The 17,719-nt window shown below is 58.1% G+C and overlaps 1 protein-coding gene across 3 annotated transcripts in view; it reads right to left on the reverse strand.

Moving 5' to 3' along the window:
• Nucleotides 1-9,183: 9,183 nt before the first annotated feature.
• The window catches only part of LOC105073208 (protein phosphatase 1 regulatory subunit 29), a 47,562-nt gene continuing 39,026 nt past the window's right edge, over nucleotides 9,184-17,719 (reverse strand). For all 3 annotated transcript variants that reach the window (XM_074375509.1, XM_074375507.1, XM_074375510.1), the window contains one exon: nucleotides 9,184-17,258. In XM_074375509.1, coding sequence (XP_074231610.1) covers nucleotides 14,328-16,790 — 2,463 coding nt within the window. In that variant the 5' untranslated portion in view covers nucleotides 16,791-17,258 and the 3' untranslated portion in view covers nucleotides 9,184-14,327. The remainder of the gene's footprint in view (nucleotides 17,259-17,719) is intronic.

Genomic DNA, 17,719 nt, shown 5'->3' on the forward strand with positions numbered 1-17,719 from the left:
GGATCAGAGCTGACAGCAGCAATGCCAGAGAAGTGGAGGGTTAGGGGTGCTGGAATGACGTCTGTGCATGAAACAAACAAGCAGAATAAAGAAGGAGCTTATGAGAAGGATTGCCATAAATCCTAAATACAATCTAGGTGTTCTTTGAGAGAGCAAAGAGTGGCGTTCCTCTTTCATCAGTATTTGATGGTGGGGCTGTGCTGTTTGGAATGGTATTCATTTCAGAGACTAAGCCACATGAGGCCCCCTTATCCACTAGGGTTACACTACAGCATGTAATCCTCAGCTGAAGATTGTGAAAGGAACTTTATACCTCGTTAAGGGTAATCACATCCGGCAGCTCCCAGGCCTGGCCCTTGCCTGTGTGCTGCCCCCAGGGCCCCGTCCTGCCTCGGCATCTCTTGGCTCCCAGGAGCCAGAGGCTATGTCTCCTCTAGGCTTCTCCACTGCAGATGCCAGCCAGACCTTGGCCTCAGGTGGCACTTAGAGCAATGCGTATGGTTGACCCTTAGAGTAAGAAACTAGGAAAACCACCTGGGCGGGGGGGATTCTGCTGAACAGCAGCAAAGGGAGGTAAAAATAGGTGTCTTACTCAGCCAATAAAGCACAGGGAGAACATACCCCAAATGCAACCAGATTTTCTATCTCCTCCCCTCCCCTCCACCTCTCCATCCCTCTGAAGCTGGTTCCTTCATCCCCTCCCTTCCCCAGGAGACAAAAGTCCAGCACTGCCCCCTAGTTCCTGGGTGTGCCCATCTCTGCTCCCACCTCCTCGCTCTTTGCAGTGTCATCCCCTTTTCTGGGACTGGCCTTCAGAAGTCCACCCTGCTCCTTCCCAGACACAAAAACACAAAACCATTTCCCATCCAGCACCAATTCCTGAGCCTTTTCTCCCACACAGGGCAGCTCCCCAACTCCACGGCAGGCTCCCTTCACTTGGAGCCTAGCCCCACCCGGTGCTTGCACACCTGGGCCAGAGTACAAAGGGAAGCTACAAAAGGAAGTGCAAATACTCAAATATCTTCGGTCCAAATATTTAAGCCATAAATCAACCTAAGAAACCCGTAGAACATTCTCCTGCCTTGACAAATAGACCTTCATAATGACCTAGACAGATTTGAATTGCAAATTCTTGGACTCCTTGAATGTGGTGGCCCAGGGAAAGCTAGCCCCCGTGTTCTGGCCCGCCGCACACCTCCTCCTCTTCACCCTTAGAGCAATCGCACATGCATGCATATAGCGCCCCCTAGCCCGCACATCCAAGCTCTGTCCCCACTTCCCACACAGGGCTACCCCTTAGGCATCTCTTGTGCTAGGGGTCCGCCCTGCACGCTCGTCGCCCTGCTGGGAGGAGCTGGGGACTAGAGGCAGGTCAGAGTAGGCCCTCTGATGTGCACCGCCCAGGGCAGGGCTCCTCCCTTGACTTTGGTCTCTTCTACCTCCTGTCCTTCCTATGTCTGGGGCCCAGTCGAAATATTGCAAGGCCTGACCTCTGTCTTCCCAAGTGGTACCACGCTCCCAGTGACTGGGAAGGCTCTCCCCATGCCCCGTTTTCTGGACTTCATTCTCATCTTTAAATGAAGAATTTGTAACAGCTCAGAAGTAGCCAGGATTTTAACAGCAAGAATCAGAATGCGGAGTCCGACAGAGCTTGGGACATCATCACAGAAGCCCAAAGCTCAGGATGGTCGCAGGCCCTGGGCCTCTTTCAAAGCTGGCCTGCCTCTACTTTCTGTTGGCCTATGAGCTGGGATGGCCTGCAGTGTCCTAACTGGGGCCTCGGGCCTTTGGATGTTGGCCCAAGGGGACGTCTGGAAGAGACGATCCAGAGGAACAAGCACAGTGTGGGAGTAAACTGGGGCGGGGCTCTCTCCCAGTCTGCCCCTGATAAGCCAAGCCAGCTCGTGGAAATTCCTGTTTCTGACCTTAGCCCTCAAATGTAAAAGAGACCTAAAACAGCCACTCCACAGGGTTGCTGTTGAAATTAGATGCAACTTGGTTTGTGCAATGGATGGGAAAGCCTGGCCCGCTGCCCTACAGAGCGCCTCTTGGCGCTGGTGAGACCTGAAACCTAAAGTGGCCTGCCAAGCAAGACGGTCTTGAAGCAGAGTGTCAGAGGCAGTTTCAGTTCTGCAGATCAGTTACTCTTTGGAGAGATGCGGAAGGAGGCGATGAGGCAGAGGGTGCACTTCTGCTCCTAGGACCATCCCCTGCCTTAGCAGAGGAACCTTCAGCCCATCACCAGCTTCCATGGGCATCTGTTGGGCTGCTGTGGTCCTGATGCCAGCAGCCGGGGTCCTGCTAATGGACCGAGGGGCATGGAGCCTCATAGGTGGCCCAAGTCTGCACTGTTACTTAGAAAGTCAGTCCAGAAAGCACAGGCTCGAGTCTGGCTCTTCAGCCCTTCCAATAATTTGGTACAGCTCGGGGTCCCCTCTTGTTAATCCTTCCCTGCTTCAATTAGCTATAGAGAGTTCTGTTGTCTGCAACAGAGCCCAGGCCAAAGTTTATAACAGAGGTGGGCCAGAACTACTATTTGCAAGAGCAAGTAGAGGAAAAGGTAGATGGGTGAGTTTTACCTCCTGGGCTGTTACAGATTCTGGTAGCTCTCTAAACGTCAGGGAGGGGCAGTTGCTGGAGGAGGCGGACAGAAAAGGGGAAGGCAAAAATATTGCCTTTCAGAGCTTACAACTTCCCATCTTCAGCCCTGTCACACGCGTTCTTGCTTAGTTTGGCTGAGGAGCAAAGACAGGCTGTCAGAGACGCCAGCGTGGGCTATTTCAGCCCAAGCAAGGAGATTTGGGGCAGGGTTTCTTTTCAGAGGGCAGCTGGACAGGGATGGGTGTGGCGGACTTGGCACTGAGGAAAGAGGACAGACAGGCAGAGAAGCAGCCCTGGACCTCACGTGGAGGTTAGACCTTGGAGATCCAAGCACAAACCCCTCCAGGCACGGGTGCAAGGGGAGGCAGACAGCCCTGAGTTAACCACTAGCAAGGGGTGCCGCACAGACACCCTGCTGTCCCGGCTCACACGTCAGAACGTCTTGCGGCCAAAGACAAGCATGAAGGGGAGGACACTCTGAGGGCAAGGGGCCCAAGGAAGGCGACAGTAGCTGAGTTCCTGGCATGGCAAGGCTGAGAGCAGGGCCAGGAAGAGGGACTCGGTGACCCACAGGAGGAGGGATGGAAGAACAATGAATGTGCCAGGACCCTCGCCTCTGACTTGTGGCAGGCACTGGGTCCCCTTTCTCACTGGTCCCTGAGACGGTGAATACTGGGAACTGAGTCTTTACCCACGTGGGAGACTGCAAATGCAGAAGCCGAGAAGCTGCAGATTGGGGCCCGCAATCCCAGGCAATGGGGTGAGTTGGGGCCAAGAGAGAATCCAGACCCGGAACTGTCAAGAAAAAAACACAGGAAAACCCCTCCGCTGTGTGAAACTGCCTTAAGTACCCTGCCGTCAGGGAGCAGCCTTTGAGGGCTTTCCTGGAAGAAGAGGTTAGCAGGCCCCCATCCTTACAACTGTGGCTCATGGGGAGGCCTCAGGGAGGGCAAGGGGAAGGCAGCTGGGCTGGGGGACCCCCAGGCAGCCCCGGCTGCAGGCCTGAGATAACAGAGCTTGTGAGATTCCAGTACCTGCTCCTCTGACCCCTCCCCCACAAACCGCCCCACCCCCCCACCCCCTCCCATGGTGCAAGTTCACAGTGAACCTTCCCTCAGGAAGCAGGGCACAGGCTGCTTGGGAAGAGCCAAGGAACAGAGGGAGAGAGACCCTGGCCCAGGCTGCAGCCACCTTGGGGCAGCAGCACTGAGGGCGCTTGAGGGCAGCTTGGAGGGGACAGGAGGCCAGCTGGGGCTCCCTTCCTGGGCCTTTCCAAGCCCCTCCTCCCTGGCCCCAGTCCACACCAACTCCCAGGGAGGCAAAAGGCATCAGGAAAAGTCCATGGGTCAAGAGCCACCAGAGCTACAGGGACTGCTGACCCCAGTTGGGGCTGCTGAATGCCTCCATGTGACATCACTCATGGAGGAAGAGTTCATTGCCAAGGAGTCCACTCCAAGTTCCCCTACAGCAATGCAGGCAGAGTCCAGGGGTTTCCCAGAGGAGGGGTTTGCAGCAGTTGGAGAGCAAAGGAGCCTAAGGAGAGGGGGAAGGGCTCTGCCTACTTGGGAGACCAGGAGGCTGGGGCTTGGAGGTGGGCTCCAGGCACCACCTGAGCAAAGGTTTGACAGTTCAGCCTGAAGTCATTGGATGAAGCCCCAAGCTGCGTGCCTGATCAGAGAGACAAGTTGCATCTCTTGATCCCTGAGAAGGAGCAGGGGTGGTTCATAGCTATGGAGAAAAGGGCAGCAGACTGGTTGAGGGCAGCACAGGCAGGCAAGGGGGACCAGGTCAGGGGCCCAGCCAAGTCTGGAGGCTGCCCTGGCCGGGACCTGCAGGAAGAAGCCCTTGGGTCCCCCAGAAACCTCGATCACCCAAGGCAGAGATAGAAGGAGACAGACCTAGGGCCACACATTGGTGCCAGGCCCCAGGGCACATGCTGAGACCCAGTTATGCCCCTGATTGTCCTTATTACTGCTGAGGGGCAAAATCTAGACACCTTCCTGGAGGAAGGGGTTTCTAGTCCCTACAGGACAGCAGGGTCTAGAAGGGTCATGGGCCAAGCAGCAGACTATAGTGCAAAGGAGTTCAAGGTCACTGGATGAAGACCTGCAGTGTCCCTTGGACAAGAGGGACAGCTTCTGTGCAGTCCTCTCCTCCTACCTCAACAATGGGTGGCTTTGGCACACTGCCAGGGCCTCCCTGCTGCAGTTTGGGGAGACCCAGCTTTGGGAAGTCAAGTCACCTAGGACAGGGTGAGTAGGTCTCTGTAGCTCAGTGAGGTAGCCAGCTGGGAGGAAGAGGTTGTGAGGAGCAGGGGACCAGGTAGGAGTGCAGGCCCAAGGAGACCAGCAAGCCACGGACATGCATTGCAATTCAGGCCTGGGAGGTGGCTCCTGGCTTCCCTCAGAATGAGTACCAGAAAGCTAGCACCCAGCCTGGAGGAAAGTTCTGAAGGGGTTGGAGCCTAGGAGAAGCACCGACCCAGGTCCTAGTTGCTGGTACCAAGGTGTGAGGGACAAGGACCTGCATGACCCTTCTCTAAGAGCCTCTTTTCTTGAGGACCTCATTCCAGGTCCTTCCTGGGGGATAGGTTTGTAGACACATCCCCACATCCTCACAATGACAGCAGGGGAGAGCTAGAGGGAAGGCAGCTGGGCAGGGCACCCTGAGCCTGGGCCAGTTTGGGGGACCCCGGGGCAGCCCCAGCTGCAAGCCTGAGATGATAGAGCTTGTGACATTCCAACACCTGCTCCTCCGACCCCTCCCACAAACCTCCCTCTCTCCTCTTCCTCCCATGGTGCAAGTTCATAGTGAACCTCCCTTCAGGAAGCAGGTCATGGGCTGTATTAACCTAAAACAGTAAAATAGCGAGTTACTTTACCAGCAAAATGGGTTTATTTAGGATCAACAAAGAATTGCAACTCAGGACGTGCAACTGTGGTGAATTACTTGAAAATCCTGGAAAAGTAAAGTAGAGGAAACTCTTTTATAGAGGAGAAAGGGGACTTGGGAGTGGCTGTTATAAACAGAAAGTCCATTGGAAGAAACTGCGAGTTCACAGTACAGTGGCTTTTCATTGACTGAGTTGTGACAGTCTCTCATTGGCCTGGCTGTTGCCAGGCAAGGAGAAAAACCTTTCTTCCTCCTGCTAGTGGTAGTAAGTAGTGCCACTTCCTGTAGGAGATGTGAGGTACAGCTCTCCTGTTGGGGTCTGTATTGACATCTAATGGTACATATCTGAGAGTCCTCCCTTCTGGCCTCCTGTCTCCAGATTAGTGAGGTTTCCCTTTATTAATTTACACAGCTGCTTGGGAAGGGCCGGTAAACAGGGAGACCATGGCCCAGGCTGCAGCCACCTTGGCGCAGCAGCATTGAGGGTGCTGGAGGGCAGCTTGGAGGGGACAGGAGGCCAGCTGAGGCTCTAGCCTGGGTCCTTCCAGAAGGATTCCCCTGGTCCCCGCCAACTCCCAGGCAGGAGGCATCAGGAAGTGTCCATGGGTCAAGAGCCACCAGAGTGATAGGGACTGCTGACCCCAGTTAGGGCTGCTGAATGCCTCCATGTGACATCACTAACGGAGGAAGAGTTCATTGCCAGGGAGTCCACTCCAAGTTCCCCTACAGCAATGCAGGCAGAGTCCAGGGGTTTCCCAGAGGAGGGGTTTGCAGCAGTTGGAGAGCAGGGGTCTGAGAAGCAAGGGGGAGGGGCTCTGCCTACTGGGGAGACCAGGAGGCTGGGGCTTGGAGGTGGGCTCCAGGCACCACCTGAGCAAAGGTTTGACAGTTCAGCCTGAAGTCATTGGATGAAGCCCCAAGCTGCGTGCCTGATCAGAGAGACAAGTTGCATCTCTTGATCCCTGAGAAGGAGCAGGGGTGGTTCATAGTGTGGAGAGAAGGGCAGCAGACCACGGGTGGTGGGGAGGGGAACAGCAGGTGACAGGGCAAGCAGGGTGGCCCAGGTCAGGGGTCTGGCCAGGCCTGGAGGCGGCGGCCCTTGGGACCTACAGAAACCTCTACTACCCAAGGCAGGGACAGGAGGAGACAGCATGGGAGAAGCAGAGATCTGGGAGTCACAGAGCCAGGACTGCTTCTCAGAACCAGCTGAGAGTCAGTGACGTCCCCAGTGCCCTTCAGGCACCAGGGCTCAATTTGAGGGCATCTCTGGGGAAAGAGGTTTTGCTGTTACTAAGGCAAGGTGGGAGCTTAGGGGGGGGGAATTGAGCTAAGCGACTAAAGAGAAGAGGAGGTTCCCTGGCCAGCGGCTATGAGGGGTCACACAATAACCTTGGAACTGTGAACACCTTCAAACCAAGCCCTGGCACAGTGCAGAGACTGGGTGTCCTCCCCTGTGGAGGAGTTTCCATGAATCTGGAGGAGGAGGAAGGGGTCCTGACCCGGAAGATGTCAAAGATGAGAAGACGCAGGTGGGGCTGCAGGCTTCCTGGAGGAGACAGAAGAGCCAGGTCACATGCAGCTTGGCCCCACAGGCACTGGTTTCAGAGGGTCCCCCAACTAGAGGGCATGACACAGAAAGTGTAAAAAGTGAGGCCTTTCTTGCTACTGTGCTCCTGTCTCTAGTGCCCAGACCCCAGGCCCAGCTGAAATCTCCAGTGTATGGAAGCCCTAGCCAGCAAGAAGGTTTTACCCAAAACTGCCCACAAGCAGACCCATTTGTCTCCTTACTGGATGAATACCTCCTCATCCCAGAAAAAATCAGAAATAGGTACAAAACAAACATGTCATGTCTGCATAATTAAACATTTGTGTTAAGATATCTGAGTATATTTGGCATTTCAGGTATTTGTGATGTGTGCTCTATTAAAGCACCAGCGTCCTTGAAATTCAAGTCAATTGTTTGAAAATAAGGAATTAGTTCAGAATTGTGATTTTCCTGGAAATACCATTTACCTGGTAAGAAGTTCGGGACATGGTAAGAACCCAAAGTTACGCGAGAAGTAAGTAGAAACTTACCAGGATACAAGGTTCTGTTTATTCTTCAAATAAATGAAGTATTGAAAAAGGAAATCAGATATATTAAACTTCTAGATAAAGTTTGGGATAGTTAAGGATATTTAATTGCATTTGTAAGCAGGACCTTAACCCAAAGTCCCCTCAACTGTGAATGTTAAAATTTACTAGATTTGTACATAGAATAACTTCCGTGTTGAAATGGAAGGCTATGAGTCTTTGAACTCTTTGGTAACTTTGTAAATAAAGGGGGGTGGTGGGGCTTGGAGCAGCCAGGAGGTGAAGGATCTAGCCTGGCCTGGACCCACCCACCCCCAGGCATATGTCCACCTTTGGTTACATCTTTGTTTCGTTGGGAATAATAGGACCCCTCGAAGAGAAAAGGCCCATGCTGGTGAAGAGAAACGAGGACAGTATGCCCCGGGGAAGGAAGCTGCGCCCGGTGGCCCTGAGCCTGAGCCAGGCTGGGGGACCCCCAGGCAGCCCCGGCTGCAGGCCTGAGATAACAGAGCTTGTGAGATTCCAGTACCTGCTCCTCTGACCCCTCCCCCACAAACCGCCCCACCCCCCCACCCCCTCCCATGGTGCAAGTTCACAGTGAACCTTCCCTCAGGAAGCAGGGCACAGGCTGCTTGGGAAGAGCCAAGGAACAGAGGGAGAGAGACCCTGGCCCAGGCTGCAGCCACCTTGGGGCAGCAGCACTGAGGGCGCTTGAGGGCAGCTTGGAGGGGACAGGAGGCCAGCTGGGGCTCCCTTCCTGGGCCTTTCCAAGCCCCTCCTCCCTGGCCCCAGTCCACACCAACTCCCAGGGAGGCAAAAGGCATCAGGAAAAGTCCATGGGTCAAGAGCCACCAGAGCTACAGGGACTGCTGACCCCAGTTGGGGCTGCTGAATGCCTCCATGTGACATCACTCATGGAGGAAGAGTTCATTGCCAAGGAGTCCGCTCCAAGTTCCCCTACAGCAATGCAGGCAGAGTCCAGGGGTTTCCCAGAGGAGGGGTTTGCAGCAGTTGGAGAGCAAAGGAGCCTAAGGAGAGGGGGAAGGGCTCTGCCTACTGGGGAGACCAGGAGGCTGGGGCTTGGAGGTGGGCTCCAGGCACCACCTGAGCAAAGGTTTGACAGTTCAGCCTGAAGTCACTGGATGAAGCCCCAAGCTGCGTGCCTGATCAGAGAGACAAGTTGCATCTCTTGATCCCTGAGAAGGAGCAGGGGTGGTTCATGGCTATGGAGAAAAGGGTAGGAAGAGGCAGGCAGCCTGGAGGTTGACTTTGGCAATGGCCAGGAGGAGACCTACTTAGGGTCCCACTTAACCATAACCCTCTGAGGACAGACAGCCTATGAGAAACTGGAGTCCCTGGCCACTGACTAGGGGGCATAATCCCCAGGAATCAGCTGAGATTTAAGTGAGGCCAAAATGCCCCTCCATCTCTAAGGCCTGGATCCAGTGATGATGGAGGCCAGGACATCAGGAAGGGAAGGGGGCATATGGCGGAGGCGCTTCCAGGTTTCCAGGGAGAGAGGCTGTCAGGGCCCCTAGCCGGCTAGGCTTGGGGGTCGGGGGAACAGTGCTCCTTCAGTTCCCTAATGGTCCACCCTCAGTCTGGCAGACATACTTCTTTTTCCCTTGACCATGGGCGGGGACTGCCTGTTGATGGGCCCCATCCCTTAACCCTGCGTTTGAGGCTCTGGTGAGAAGGGGAGATGGGAACCGAGGCACCAGAAACTGGAGGCGCTAGGACCCCAACTTGCAGAGGCTGGGCGGGTGTTTTAAATAAGAAAGAAAGACCTTGGCCCTGTGTTTTAAATAAGAAATTTATTGCAAATATAGAAATTGATTCTCTCCATACAGGAATCTCCGAGTTGAGGAAAACAATTTCGTGCCATTCAGTTTAAAACGGGAAATTGAGAGGAGTGAGAGGCAGATATAGGGAAGAGAAAATAAATGAAGTTACCCCCCCAAAAAAAAAGAAGAAAAGGAGAGTTCAGGCCCCGCCCCCCAGGGAGAAAAGGTCCACACACAGCTGGGGTTCACAGGTTCGTAGCCCAGGGCCAGGAGCCCAACTCTGCAGGACCCAAACCAGGTGCCATGCCACAGGGCAGGGCCGAGGGGCTGGTGGCTCCTTGAGGGGAAAGGAGGGAGTAGAGGAGCAAGGGTGGACCCCCTCGGCCCTGCCCAGCCGTGTGCTTGTTTGGCCAGGGGCCAGGGAAGGAGAGGAGGCCTCTGTCCTGTCACCCCGCCCCATTTGAGCCCCGGTCCTCTCCCTACTGCTCAGTGGCAGCAGTGACGGACCTTTAACGGGGGACTCTGAAGCAGACGTGAGAGCAAGGAGTCTATATACTGGTTCTGTCTTAAAAGGTGGGAGGATAGAAGGGCAGGATGGAGGACGAGGAGCAGGGCAGCTCCTGGGACTGAGGTGGCCTCTGTGGAGCAAAAGTCTTGGCAGGGAGGAGAACAGTATGAGGGTCAGGAGAGCCCGAATCTTCACAGTGGCCTCCGGGCAAACTTCAGCCCTGCCCCTTAAGCCTCACAGGGGTCAGACACCCCCAGGCTTCCCGGTGCCTTGATGCCCCATCCCCCACCCCAGAAGGAGGGCCCTGTCCATCAGGAATGGGGTGGGATGTCTCGAAGGGCTGGGGCAGAGTAGTGGGGGAGGGGGCTCAAGGAGGTGCCTGGGGACATCCAGCCCTTCCGTCACCCTATTTTAATTCTCTTCACAGTCTCCATCACTGGGGAACATTTTGTGGCTATCCCTTCACTGCATGTAAGCCTCTTATAAGCTGGGACCTGTGACTCTTGTCCCTTGTGCCTGGCCCCTTTCCTGTCCTCAGTCTGTCTTTAACTGGTTTTGAGACCCTAGAAGATTTCCTTCCTTCCCTTTCCTGAGCTTCCGTTTCCCCTTCTGTTAAATGGCCAGGACGGAGGAGGCAGATGAGTGACTTCTCATTGGGAACATCAGAGACCCTCAGCCAGGCCCAGGCTCTCTACCCCACCTCTCTGGGGCTCCCCAAGGCGGTCTGTCTACTCCCATCACCTGGCAGACAGTGCTTTCCCAGCCTGGACACAGGCGGCTGCCACAGTCCTCCTGCTCTGTCCCAGATGAGGGGTCAGGGGCGAGAGGCCTTCGGGGGACCAGACAATCCTCTCCTGCAGAAGGGAGAAGCCAGCCTGGGACCCTTGAGGAGGTGGCCGCACCAGACTCAGCTTTCTTCCTGCCAGACCTCCGCTTTTCACTTCTGGAAGGCCATTAGCTCCAACAGAGAGTTAGCGACGCTATCGGTGCGCTCCTTCCCAGGAATAGGCGCCCAGGAATTTCCTCTGGAGACTCTCTGACCGACAGCAGGCCCAGGCAGGACCCAAGGCTGGGAGGCCTCCCCCAGGAGGTCCAGGGTGGGGCACCCATATCTCCACCAGCTGGCTCGCCCCCTCCCACCCCCGACTCCACCAGACCCCTCCCTGCCTCCCCTCCTCAGCAGCCCCCCTTCCCCTCTCCCCTGGCCATCTGCCCTCCTGGACTGCCCAGGCCATGGCCCAGCTCCACTATCCTCATCGCCAGTACAGATACAGGACCCCAGCCAGCAGATTCCTTGACTTAAGTTTTCATTTGTCTTTCATGAATATTATACCCGTCCTCCCCGACCACCTCCCGAGGAAGAAGTATATTGAACAAGACACAAGACACAGATGCAGAAAAGCCCCCAGGGTGAGCTAAAGGGCAGCTGCCCCTTCCCCAAAGCCAGGGCCTGGCCTGGGCAGCTGAGGGACCCAGCCTGGCCATGAGGCCAGAGGCCTGAGTTTTAGATCCTCTTCTGTCTCAGAGGTCCGTATGACCTGGGTTGTGAATGTCACTTCGCCTCCTGGAGTGGAAGACCCTTGTGGTTAGGACAGGGGCCTATCCTTTAAAGCCCCCCAAAGTGAGCCTGTCTGAGGTTTTTATAGGTCATCTTCAACCAGGAATGATAGGAGAATGGCAAGGGGTCATGGGGGCTCTGGCTCCTGCTGCAGGGAACCACCCCGCTGTGGACAGCTCCAACTCCAGTAAGGCCAGGCCAAGGTCAGGAGTCCCCCCCTTCCTCCCATGGGCTCCTCCCTCAGGGCCCAAGCCTCCCTGTAAAGCTGCCCATGAAGCCCCAAGCTCTTGGCCTCCTGTATTCAGCAGTGTGACTGAGCCCCGCCACCTGGCAGGCGAGTCACCAGACCCCTCCTTCTTTGGGGGCCCGACCTCTTCATCTGCAAAATGCGAGCAAGTGGGACAGAAAAGAGGTTCTTTCACACTCCCCTCCCCGGGGCCTTCCCTGGCAGGGAAGCAGGGAAGGGGCGAGGACAGATGGGAGGACGGGAGGTGGCACTTGAGGGACCAACATCCAGAAAAACAGGAGGCGGGTGTGGGGCGGGGGCTATGCTTTCGTGGCACCTGTTTTGGGTCTTTTGCAGAGCTGGCCCCTCCCCAGGTTTCAAGAGCTGCTTGTCAGATCACAACAGGGGGACTGTGGGAGTCGGGGGGCGGGGAGGGGAAAAGGGAGTCTGGACAAACGGGCACATACACGACAGATGTTTGCTCAGAAAAATACAGTAAAATCGTCATGCAAATATAACAGGGAATCTGCTTTCTCACACCACTGGCTTCTCCGCCTGCTTGCTTTTCTGTTTCGCCAATCCGGTGTGAGGAGGGGCTGGGAGGCAGGTTTGGGGGAGTTGAGGGAGGTCTGCTCTGCATATCCGTGCTGGCCACCTCCCTTCCACTCCCCAGGAGAACAGTCCTTTCTTTGCAAATGTCACCCCCAAAGTGAGCCCCGGGCTTGGTCTGTCCCCCAAGTGGGTGTGAGAGAGGTGCTCAGTTGAGTCCCAAGGTCCCCTTGTCCTCCACTGTCCTCCCCCAGACCCTACCCCTGGCAGGAAGGTCGCTGGAGCCTCCTGCCCAGGGAATGGCACTAGCTCTCCTGGTCAGAATCCCCCACACAGTACAGGTCTTGGTCCCATCCCAGCACCCACCCTCACCCCCACAGTCACACTCCCGAAATCTCAAGAAACCCAACTGGGTGACAGGCCCAAGGCAGGAGTGCGGGGAGTACAGAGTGGGCTCCTCCCCTTCCTGAGGTGGGCAGGGCGCCAAGGGGCACAGTGACAAAGCTACAGCTGTCCCCACCGCCCACCGGCCCACCTCCCAGCCACAGGTGAGGGGACACCCAGACAGTGTTCCAGACCCCACAGCCTCAGGACCCCAGATCTGCCTCTCAGGGCACACCCCAGGAAGCCACTAGCTCTTGAGAAAAGTGGCAGCCTCCTCTAGCCCTGTCTTCCCTCACCGCCCTCTGCCGCCCACACTGAGAGAGAACCCCCAGGAGCCCAACGGTCCCAACTGCCAGGCTCTGGATTGCCATGGCGACAGAGGCTGGCCAGGGAGGGGAGGGGCTCCACCAACCCAGCCTCCTCCTTCCCAGCGGGGGTTGGGGGGTGCTCACCGTTTGTGCTTTGTTCGATGTTGGGTGGGGGTCAGCAAGGGAGAAGTGGCCATTTCCAAAGAAACACAGGAGCCCCTCAGGCCAGGGGATGAGGCAGGGACAGGAAGCCAAGAGGGGATGGGTGGGAAAGCCCTCCTTCCTCTGGGCAGACTGACATGCTGCCCCAGGAGCCCCTGATGGTGGCCAGGCAGGTGGGAGGCCAGGATGTGGGGGCGTAGGCAGGAAGGCCCCCATGAGACCCCACCTCTCTGCTGCCCCCGGGCATCACAGTTCACTGCTGCCCTTCTGGGATGAATAGGGGTCCTGGAGGCCCAGAGAGGCTGGGGGGCCGGGGTGTGGGGGCCTGCACCTGAGACGTGGTGGCCACTGGCCCAGCCGCTCTCCTCAGACCCCCTCAGCAGCTCCCAGGCGACTTGGAAGACACTTGAAGGGGGCTGGTGGAATGTCCCCACATCTCTGCTCCTCTCCTGTCAGCAGGACCTCCCACCTCTTCTGGGTGCTTGTTGGTGGCGGGACAAACCCCCCCCTCCACTGCACACATGATGTCACAGCTCCACGCTCTGGGGGCATGGCCATGAGGCTTTCTAGAAGGGAAAAGCACCCACCTGATTCTCAAGTCCCTCAGCCCCAGGAGACCACAGCCCTGGAAATGGTACTGGGTGGACAAGAGGGTGAGGTCCCTGGGGGAACCACTGGGGGTGGGGGAATAGCACTGAGCTGGGAAGTTGGGAGACAGACTCTAACCTGCCACGTGACCCTGGGGTTATCACTTCCTTTCTCTGTGCCTCAGTCTCCCCATCCATAAAGAAAGGAAATGATGCTCAATGTCCATCTGCTACTAAATCTCCAAGTGACTGGTTCCTCAGCTTGGGGGACCTTTTCCCTGCCTCAGGGGGGCTTCAGTCCATCCCCACCCCAGGCTCCTTTGCCCCCACACCTGTCCCTAGTCCCAGAGCCCCAGACCCCACACCCTCTTCTGGCTTCCTCACCTGCCCCCCTGCCCCTCCCCAGCCTGCACACCCCAGCAGAGTCCCTGGGCAGCACAGTAAAGACGACTGGTTTCGGTATCAGTGTGTAAACTTTAAGGAGAACATATCCTTGTTTTCCTGTCTGTTATTGTCGGGTGGTGGTTGTTCACAGTCAGGTGGTGGTCAGGTGTGTGCATGGGTGCGTGCGTGCGGGTGTGCGTGTGCGTCTGCTCCTCGGCCTCGGCCCCCCGCGCGCCCCCTGCCTGGCCGCCCGGGGCCCTTCCCCACGTGCCCCTGGCCCTCCCCCTCCAACCTCACCGGGGAGGAGAGGGTCACAGCTTCTGCTGGGCTGAGACCCCCTTCCAGTAATCGAGGATGTCGTGCAGGTCCTCGTCCTTGGCGAACTGGACCTTCTTGCGCAGGGCGTGGCCAGCAGCCATGTACACCTCCTCCCGGTGGTGCTTCTTGTAGGGCCGGAACCGCTCCCAGATCTTGTGCGTGCTCTCGGACGAGTACTCAGGGCTGGAGGAGTACCCTGAGTAGTAGTGTCTGGGGGAGAGCTGCGAGTAGGTGGAGTCCCGCTTGGAGCGGGTCAGCGGCTTGAGGAAGGACACGCGCTGGCTCAGGCTGTCGGTGCCCTCCTCGTAGTACAGGGCCGGGAAGCTGTGCCGGTGCTCGCTGCAGTGGTAGGCAGGCTTCACCTCCAGGTGGTGGACGCCGCCCCCGCCACTGCCCCCGCCGCTGCCCGCTGGCACCAGTGGGAGCCGGTCCAGTGGGCTGTTTAGGGGGCTGCCCTTCTCGATGTACTTGGAGTCGCCCTTGGCCAGTCCCGTGGCAGCCGGATGATCCGGCACATCCAGGCTGAAGACCTTGGCACTCTTGATGGAGCCACTAGAGGAGACGCTGCAAGTCTTGCGGGCCACCACGGCGGCATCGGCACTCAGCTGGCGCTGCAGCGGGTGGTGGGAGCTCTCCTTGTAAGGGGGTGAGAGGAAGCTGGGCCGCTCCAGTGCCCCGGGGGTGGCAGCTGAAGAGGCGGTGGAGGCTGCAGGGAGGGACTGGCATTCAAAGGCCATCTCAGGGTCCCCGCTACCACTGCCGCTCCCCAGGAAAGAGGCCGAGTCCAACTTGAGGGCATCGATGCAATTGTTAATGATCTGGTTGACTTTGTCCACCTCCTTGGCGATGGTGGAGATCTCAGCGGCCGAGCCCTGACCATTCTCCAGGTCGGGGAGGTCATCCTCGGGCCGGGCCAGGCCATCACCACCCGTGCCCGTGCGCACCTCGATATAGTTGCCCTTGGTGGCCACCTTGGGCGTGTCCAGCCCAGCCTCCAGCCCCTTGGAGGTGGGCAGCTTCTCCCCGATCATGGAGGGGATGGAGGACATTCGGGACACGGGCAGCACAGGGGGCTCACCCAGCTTCTGGGCGGCGTGGACGACGGAGCCAGCATCCACATCGGCCCCGTAGCGCATCTCCAGGATGGTTTTCTTGACCTTGACCGACTTCTGCTTCTCCTCCTGCATGCGGCGCTTGCGCAGGCAGTAGTAGACGGCTCCCAGCACGATGACCATGCCGAAGAGGCAGCCCAGGATGGTCATGATGTAGTGGGTGGTAGTGGAGGTGCTGGGCGCCAGGTCGCCCGGGACCGGGTCCCTGGTGGTGAAGGTCAGGCAGGTGTGGTTGAAGTGGCGGCTGTTGCGCAGCGAGGTCACGCAGAAGGTGTACTCGGTGTGCGCCCGCAGCTTGTCCAGCGTCACAATCTCCTTCTTGTTCTTGAGCGTCATGACTTCGGAGAAGTAGCTGTTGTTGTACTGGACCAGGACATACATCTTGCTGTAGGGGTGCGGGATGATGACCACCAGGGTGGCCGAGGTGAAGGTGACGTGGTGCAGCTTGATGGCCGGCCCCGCAGAAGCATCTGTGGTGGACGAGGCCGGCGGCTCCACCGAAAGGATCTCGTCGGGGTTGAAGCCCGAGTTCTCGTCGGGCTCCCTCTGGGCGTCGGTGGAGTAGGGCGTGGGGTGGCTTGCCGGCCGGGCGGGCAGTGAGCCGTTGCGGCACTTGGCCTGGAGCACGGTGATGGCATTGAGGCTGTGGTAGGGCCGGGGCACCAGCAGCGGGTAGCCGGCAAACTCCCGCGGAGACTCGCACTGCAGGCGGTCGTAGTTCTTGGTGACGTTGTTGAAGATCACGAGCCAGGACAGGAAGCCGAAAAGGTCACACTCGCAGTTGAAGGGGTTGCCGGCCAGCTCGCACACCATGAGGCTGGCCAGGCCGGTGAAGGTGGTGCCATCGAGGCGGCTGAGGCGGTTGGAGGACAGGTCGATGCTGATGAGGCTCGGGCACTCGGAGAAGGCGGTGGGCGTCACCACCTCGATGAGGTTGTGCTGCACGAAGAGGAACTGCAGGCGGCCCATGCCGCGCAGCATGCCCTCGGTCAGGTTGCTGAGCTTGTTGTAGCCCAGCTGCAGCACCTGCAGGCTCGACTGGCCCAGGAAGGCGCCGTCCTCGATGTAGGAGATCTCGTTCTTGGTGAGGTTGAGGTCGGTGAGGTTCCCGAAGCGGTTGAGCGAGGAGTAAAGCACGGCCTTGAGCTTGTTCTCGTTGAGCCGCAGGTCGTGCACAGTGCTGTTGATGTGCTGTGGGATGGTCTCGTAGGGCGGCTGGTTCTGGCTGCAGATGGCCAGCCACACGTATCCCTTGTCGCCCTCGATGAGCCAGCAGTCGGCGCGCACGGCGCCCGGCCGGCACACGCAGAGCAGCGCGGCGGCGCACAGCCCCAGGCGCAGCATGGCTCCGGCCGCGGCCCCCGCGCAGGCCAGGCTCAGAGTGGGGGGCCGGGGCTCGAGGGGCCTAGAGGCTGGAGGCTGGGGCCTGCAGCACAGTCCTCCCTGGGGCCGCCACCATCTTGGGGGCGACCCCCAGCACGGGGGCCCCAGGTGAGGCAGGCACGGCCCGTGCCAACGGCCAGGGGCGTTCCGGCGTGCTACCCACGGGTGCTGGGCACCGGGGCCAGGTGGGGCTGTGGGCCCCACAGCCTGCTTCCACGAGTTGCTCCTTTCCTGCCGGGAAGGTACCCAGGCTCTGGGGGCTTGACTTCCTCTCCCTCTGCCTCCTCCTCCTCTTCTTCCTCCTGGGGTTCTGGGCTCAGAACTTCAGACAATTCCCACGATTCCCACGGGAGGCTGGAGACTGGAGCTCTGAGGGGGGAGCACGAGAGACGGGGGCAGGAAGGAAGAGACCCATCTGTCACCTGGTTCCTGAAAGGCAGCACCGAGAGGGGGTGACAGATCAGCGTTGAGGCTCAGAGCTGCCCCTCTAAGTTCCAGCACAGGCCCCCAGTCCCTTTTCCACCTCCTCCCAGGGGTCCTGTGCCAGCAGCACTCTGGGGTCCCTGTTATATACAAGAAGGGAGGTGGTAGGTGGCAAGAGAGGGAGGGGGCTGGAGGGCCTGGAAGGAGGGAGACGGGAGAAACAAGGAAGTGGGGGTAGGAGGAACGGGTCAGGTCCGCATACACACACACACGCGCACACACACACACACACACATCCCAGCACACTCGTGTCCACGCTCGTCCACCTCCCTGCACAACCACGTGCCCCTACATGAGCCGGAACTCCATGGCATGCACAGAGACAGGTGTGTAACACACACACACAAGCACACCTACAGTCTTGTGTATGACAACGGGCCTGTACACACATGGCCACGTACCCGAGC

The sequence above is a fragment of the Camelus bactrianus genome, chromosome 12, assembly GCF_048773025.1.
Source record: "Camelus bactrianus isolate YW-2024 breed Bactrian camel chromosome 12, ASM4877302v1, whole genome shotgun sequence".
Classification (NCBI taxonomy): Eukaryota; Metazoa; Chordata; class Mammalia; order Artiodactyla; family Camelidae; genus Camelus; species Camelus bactrianus.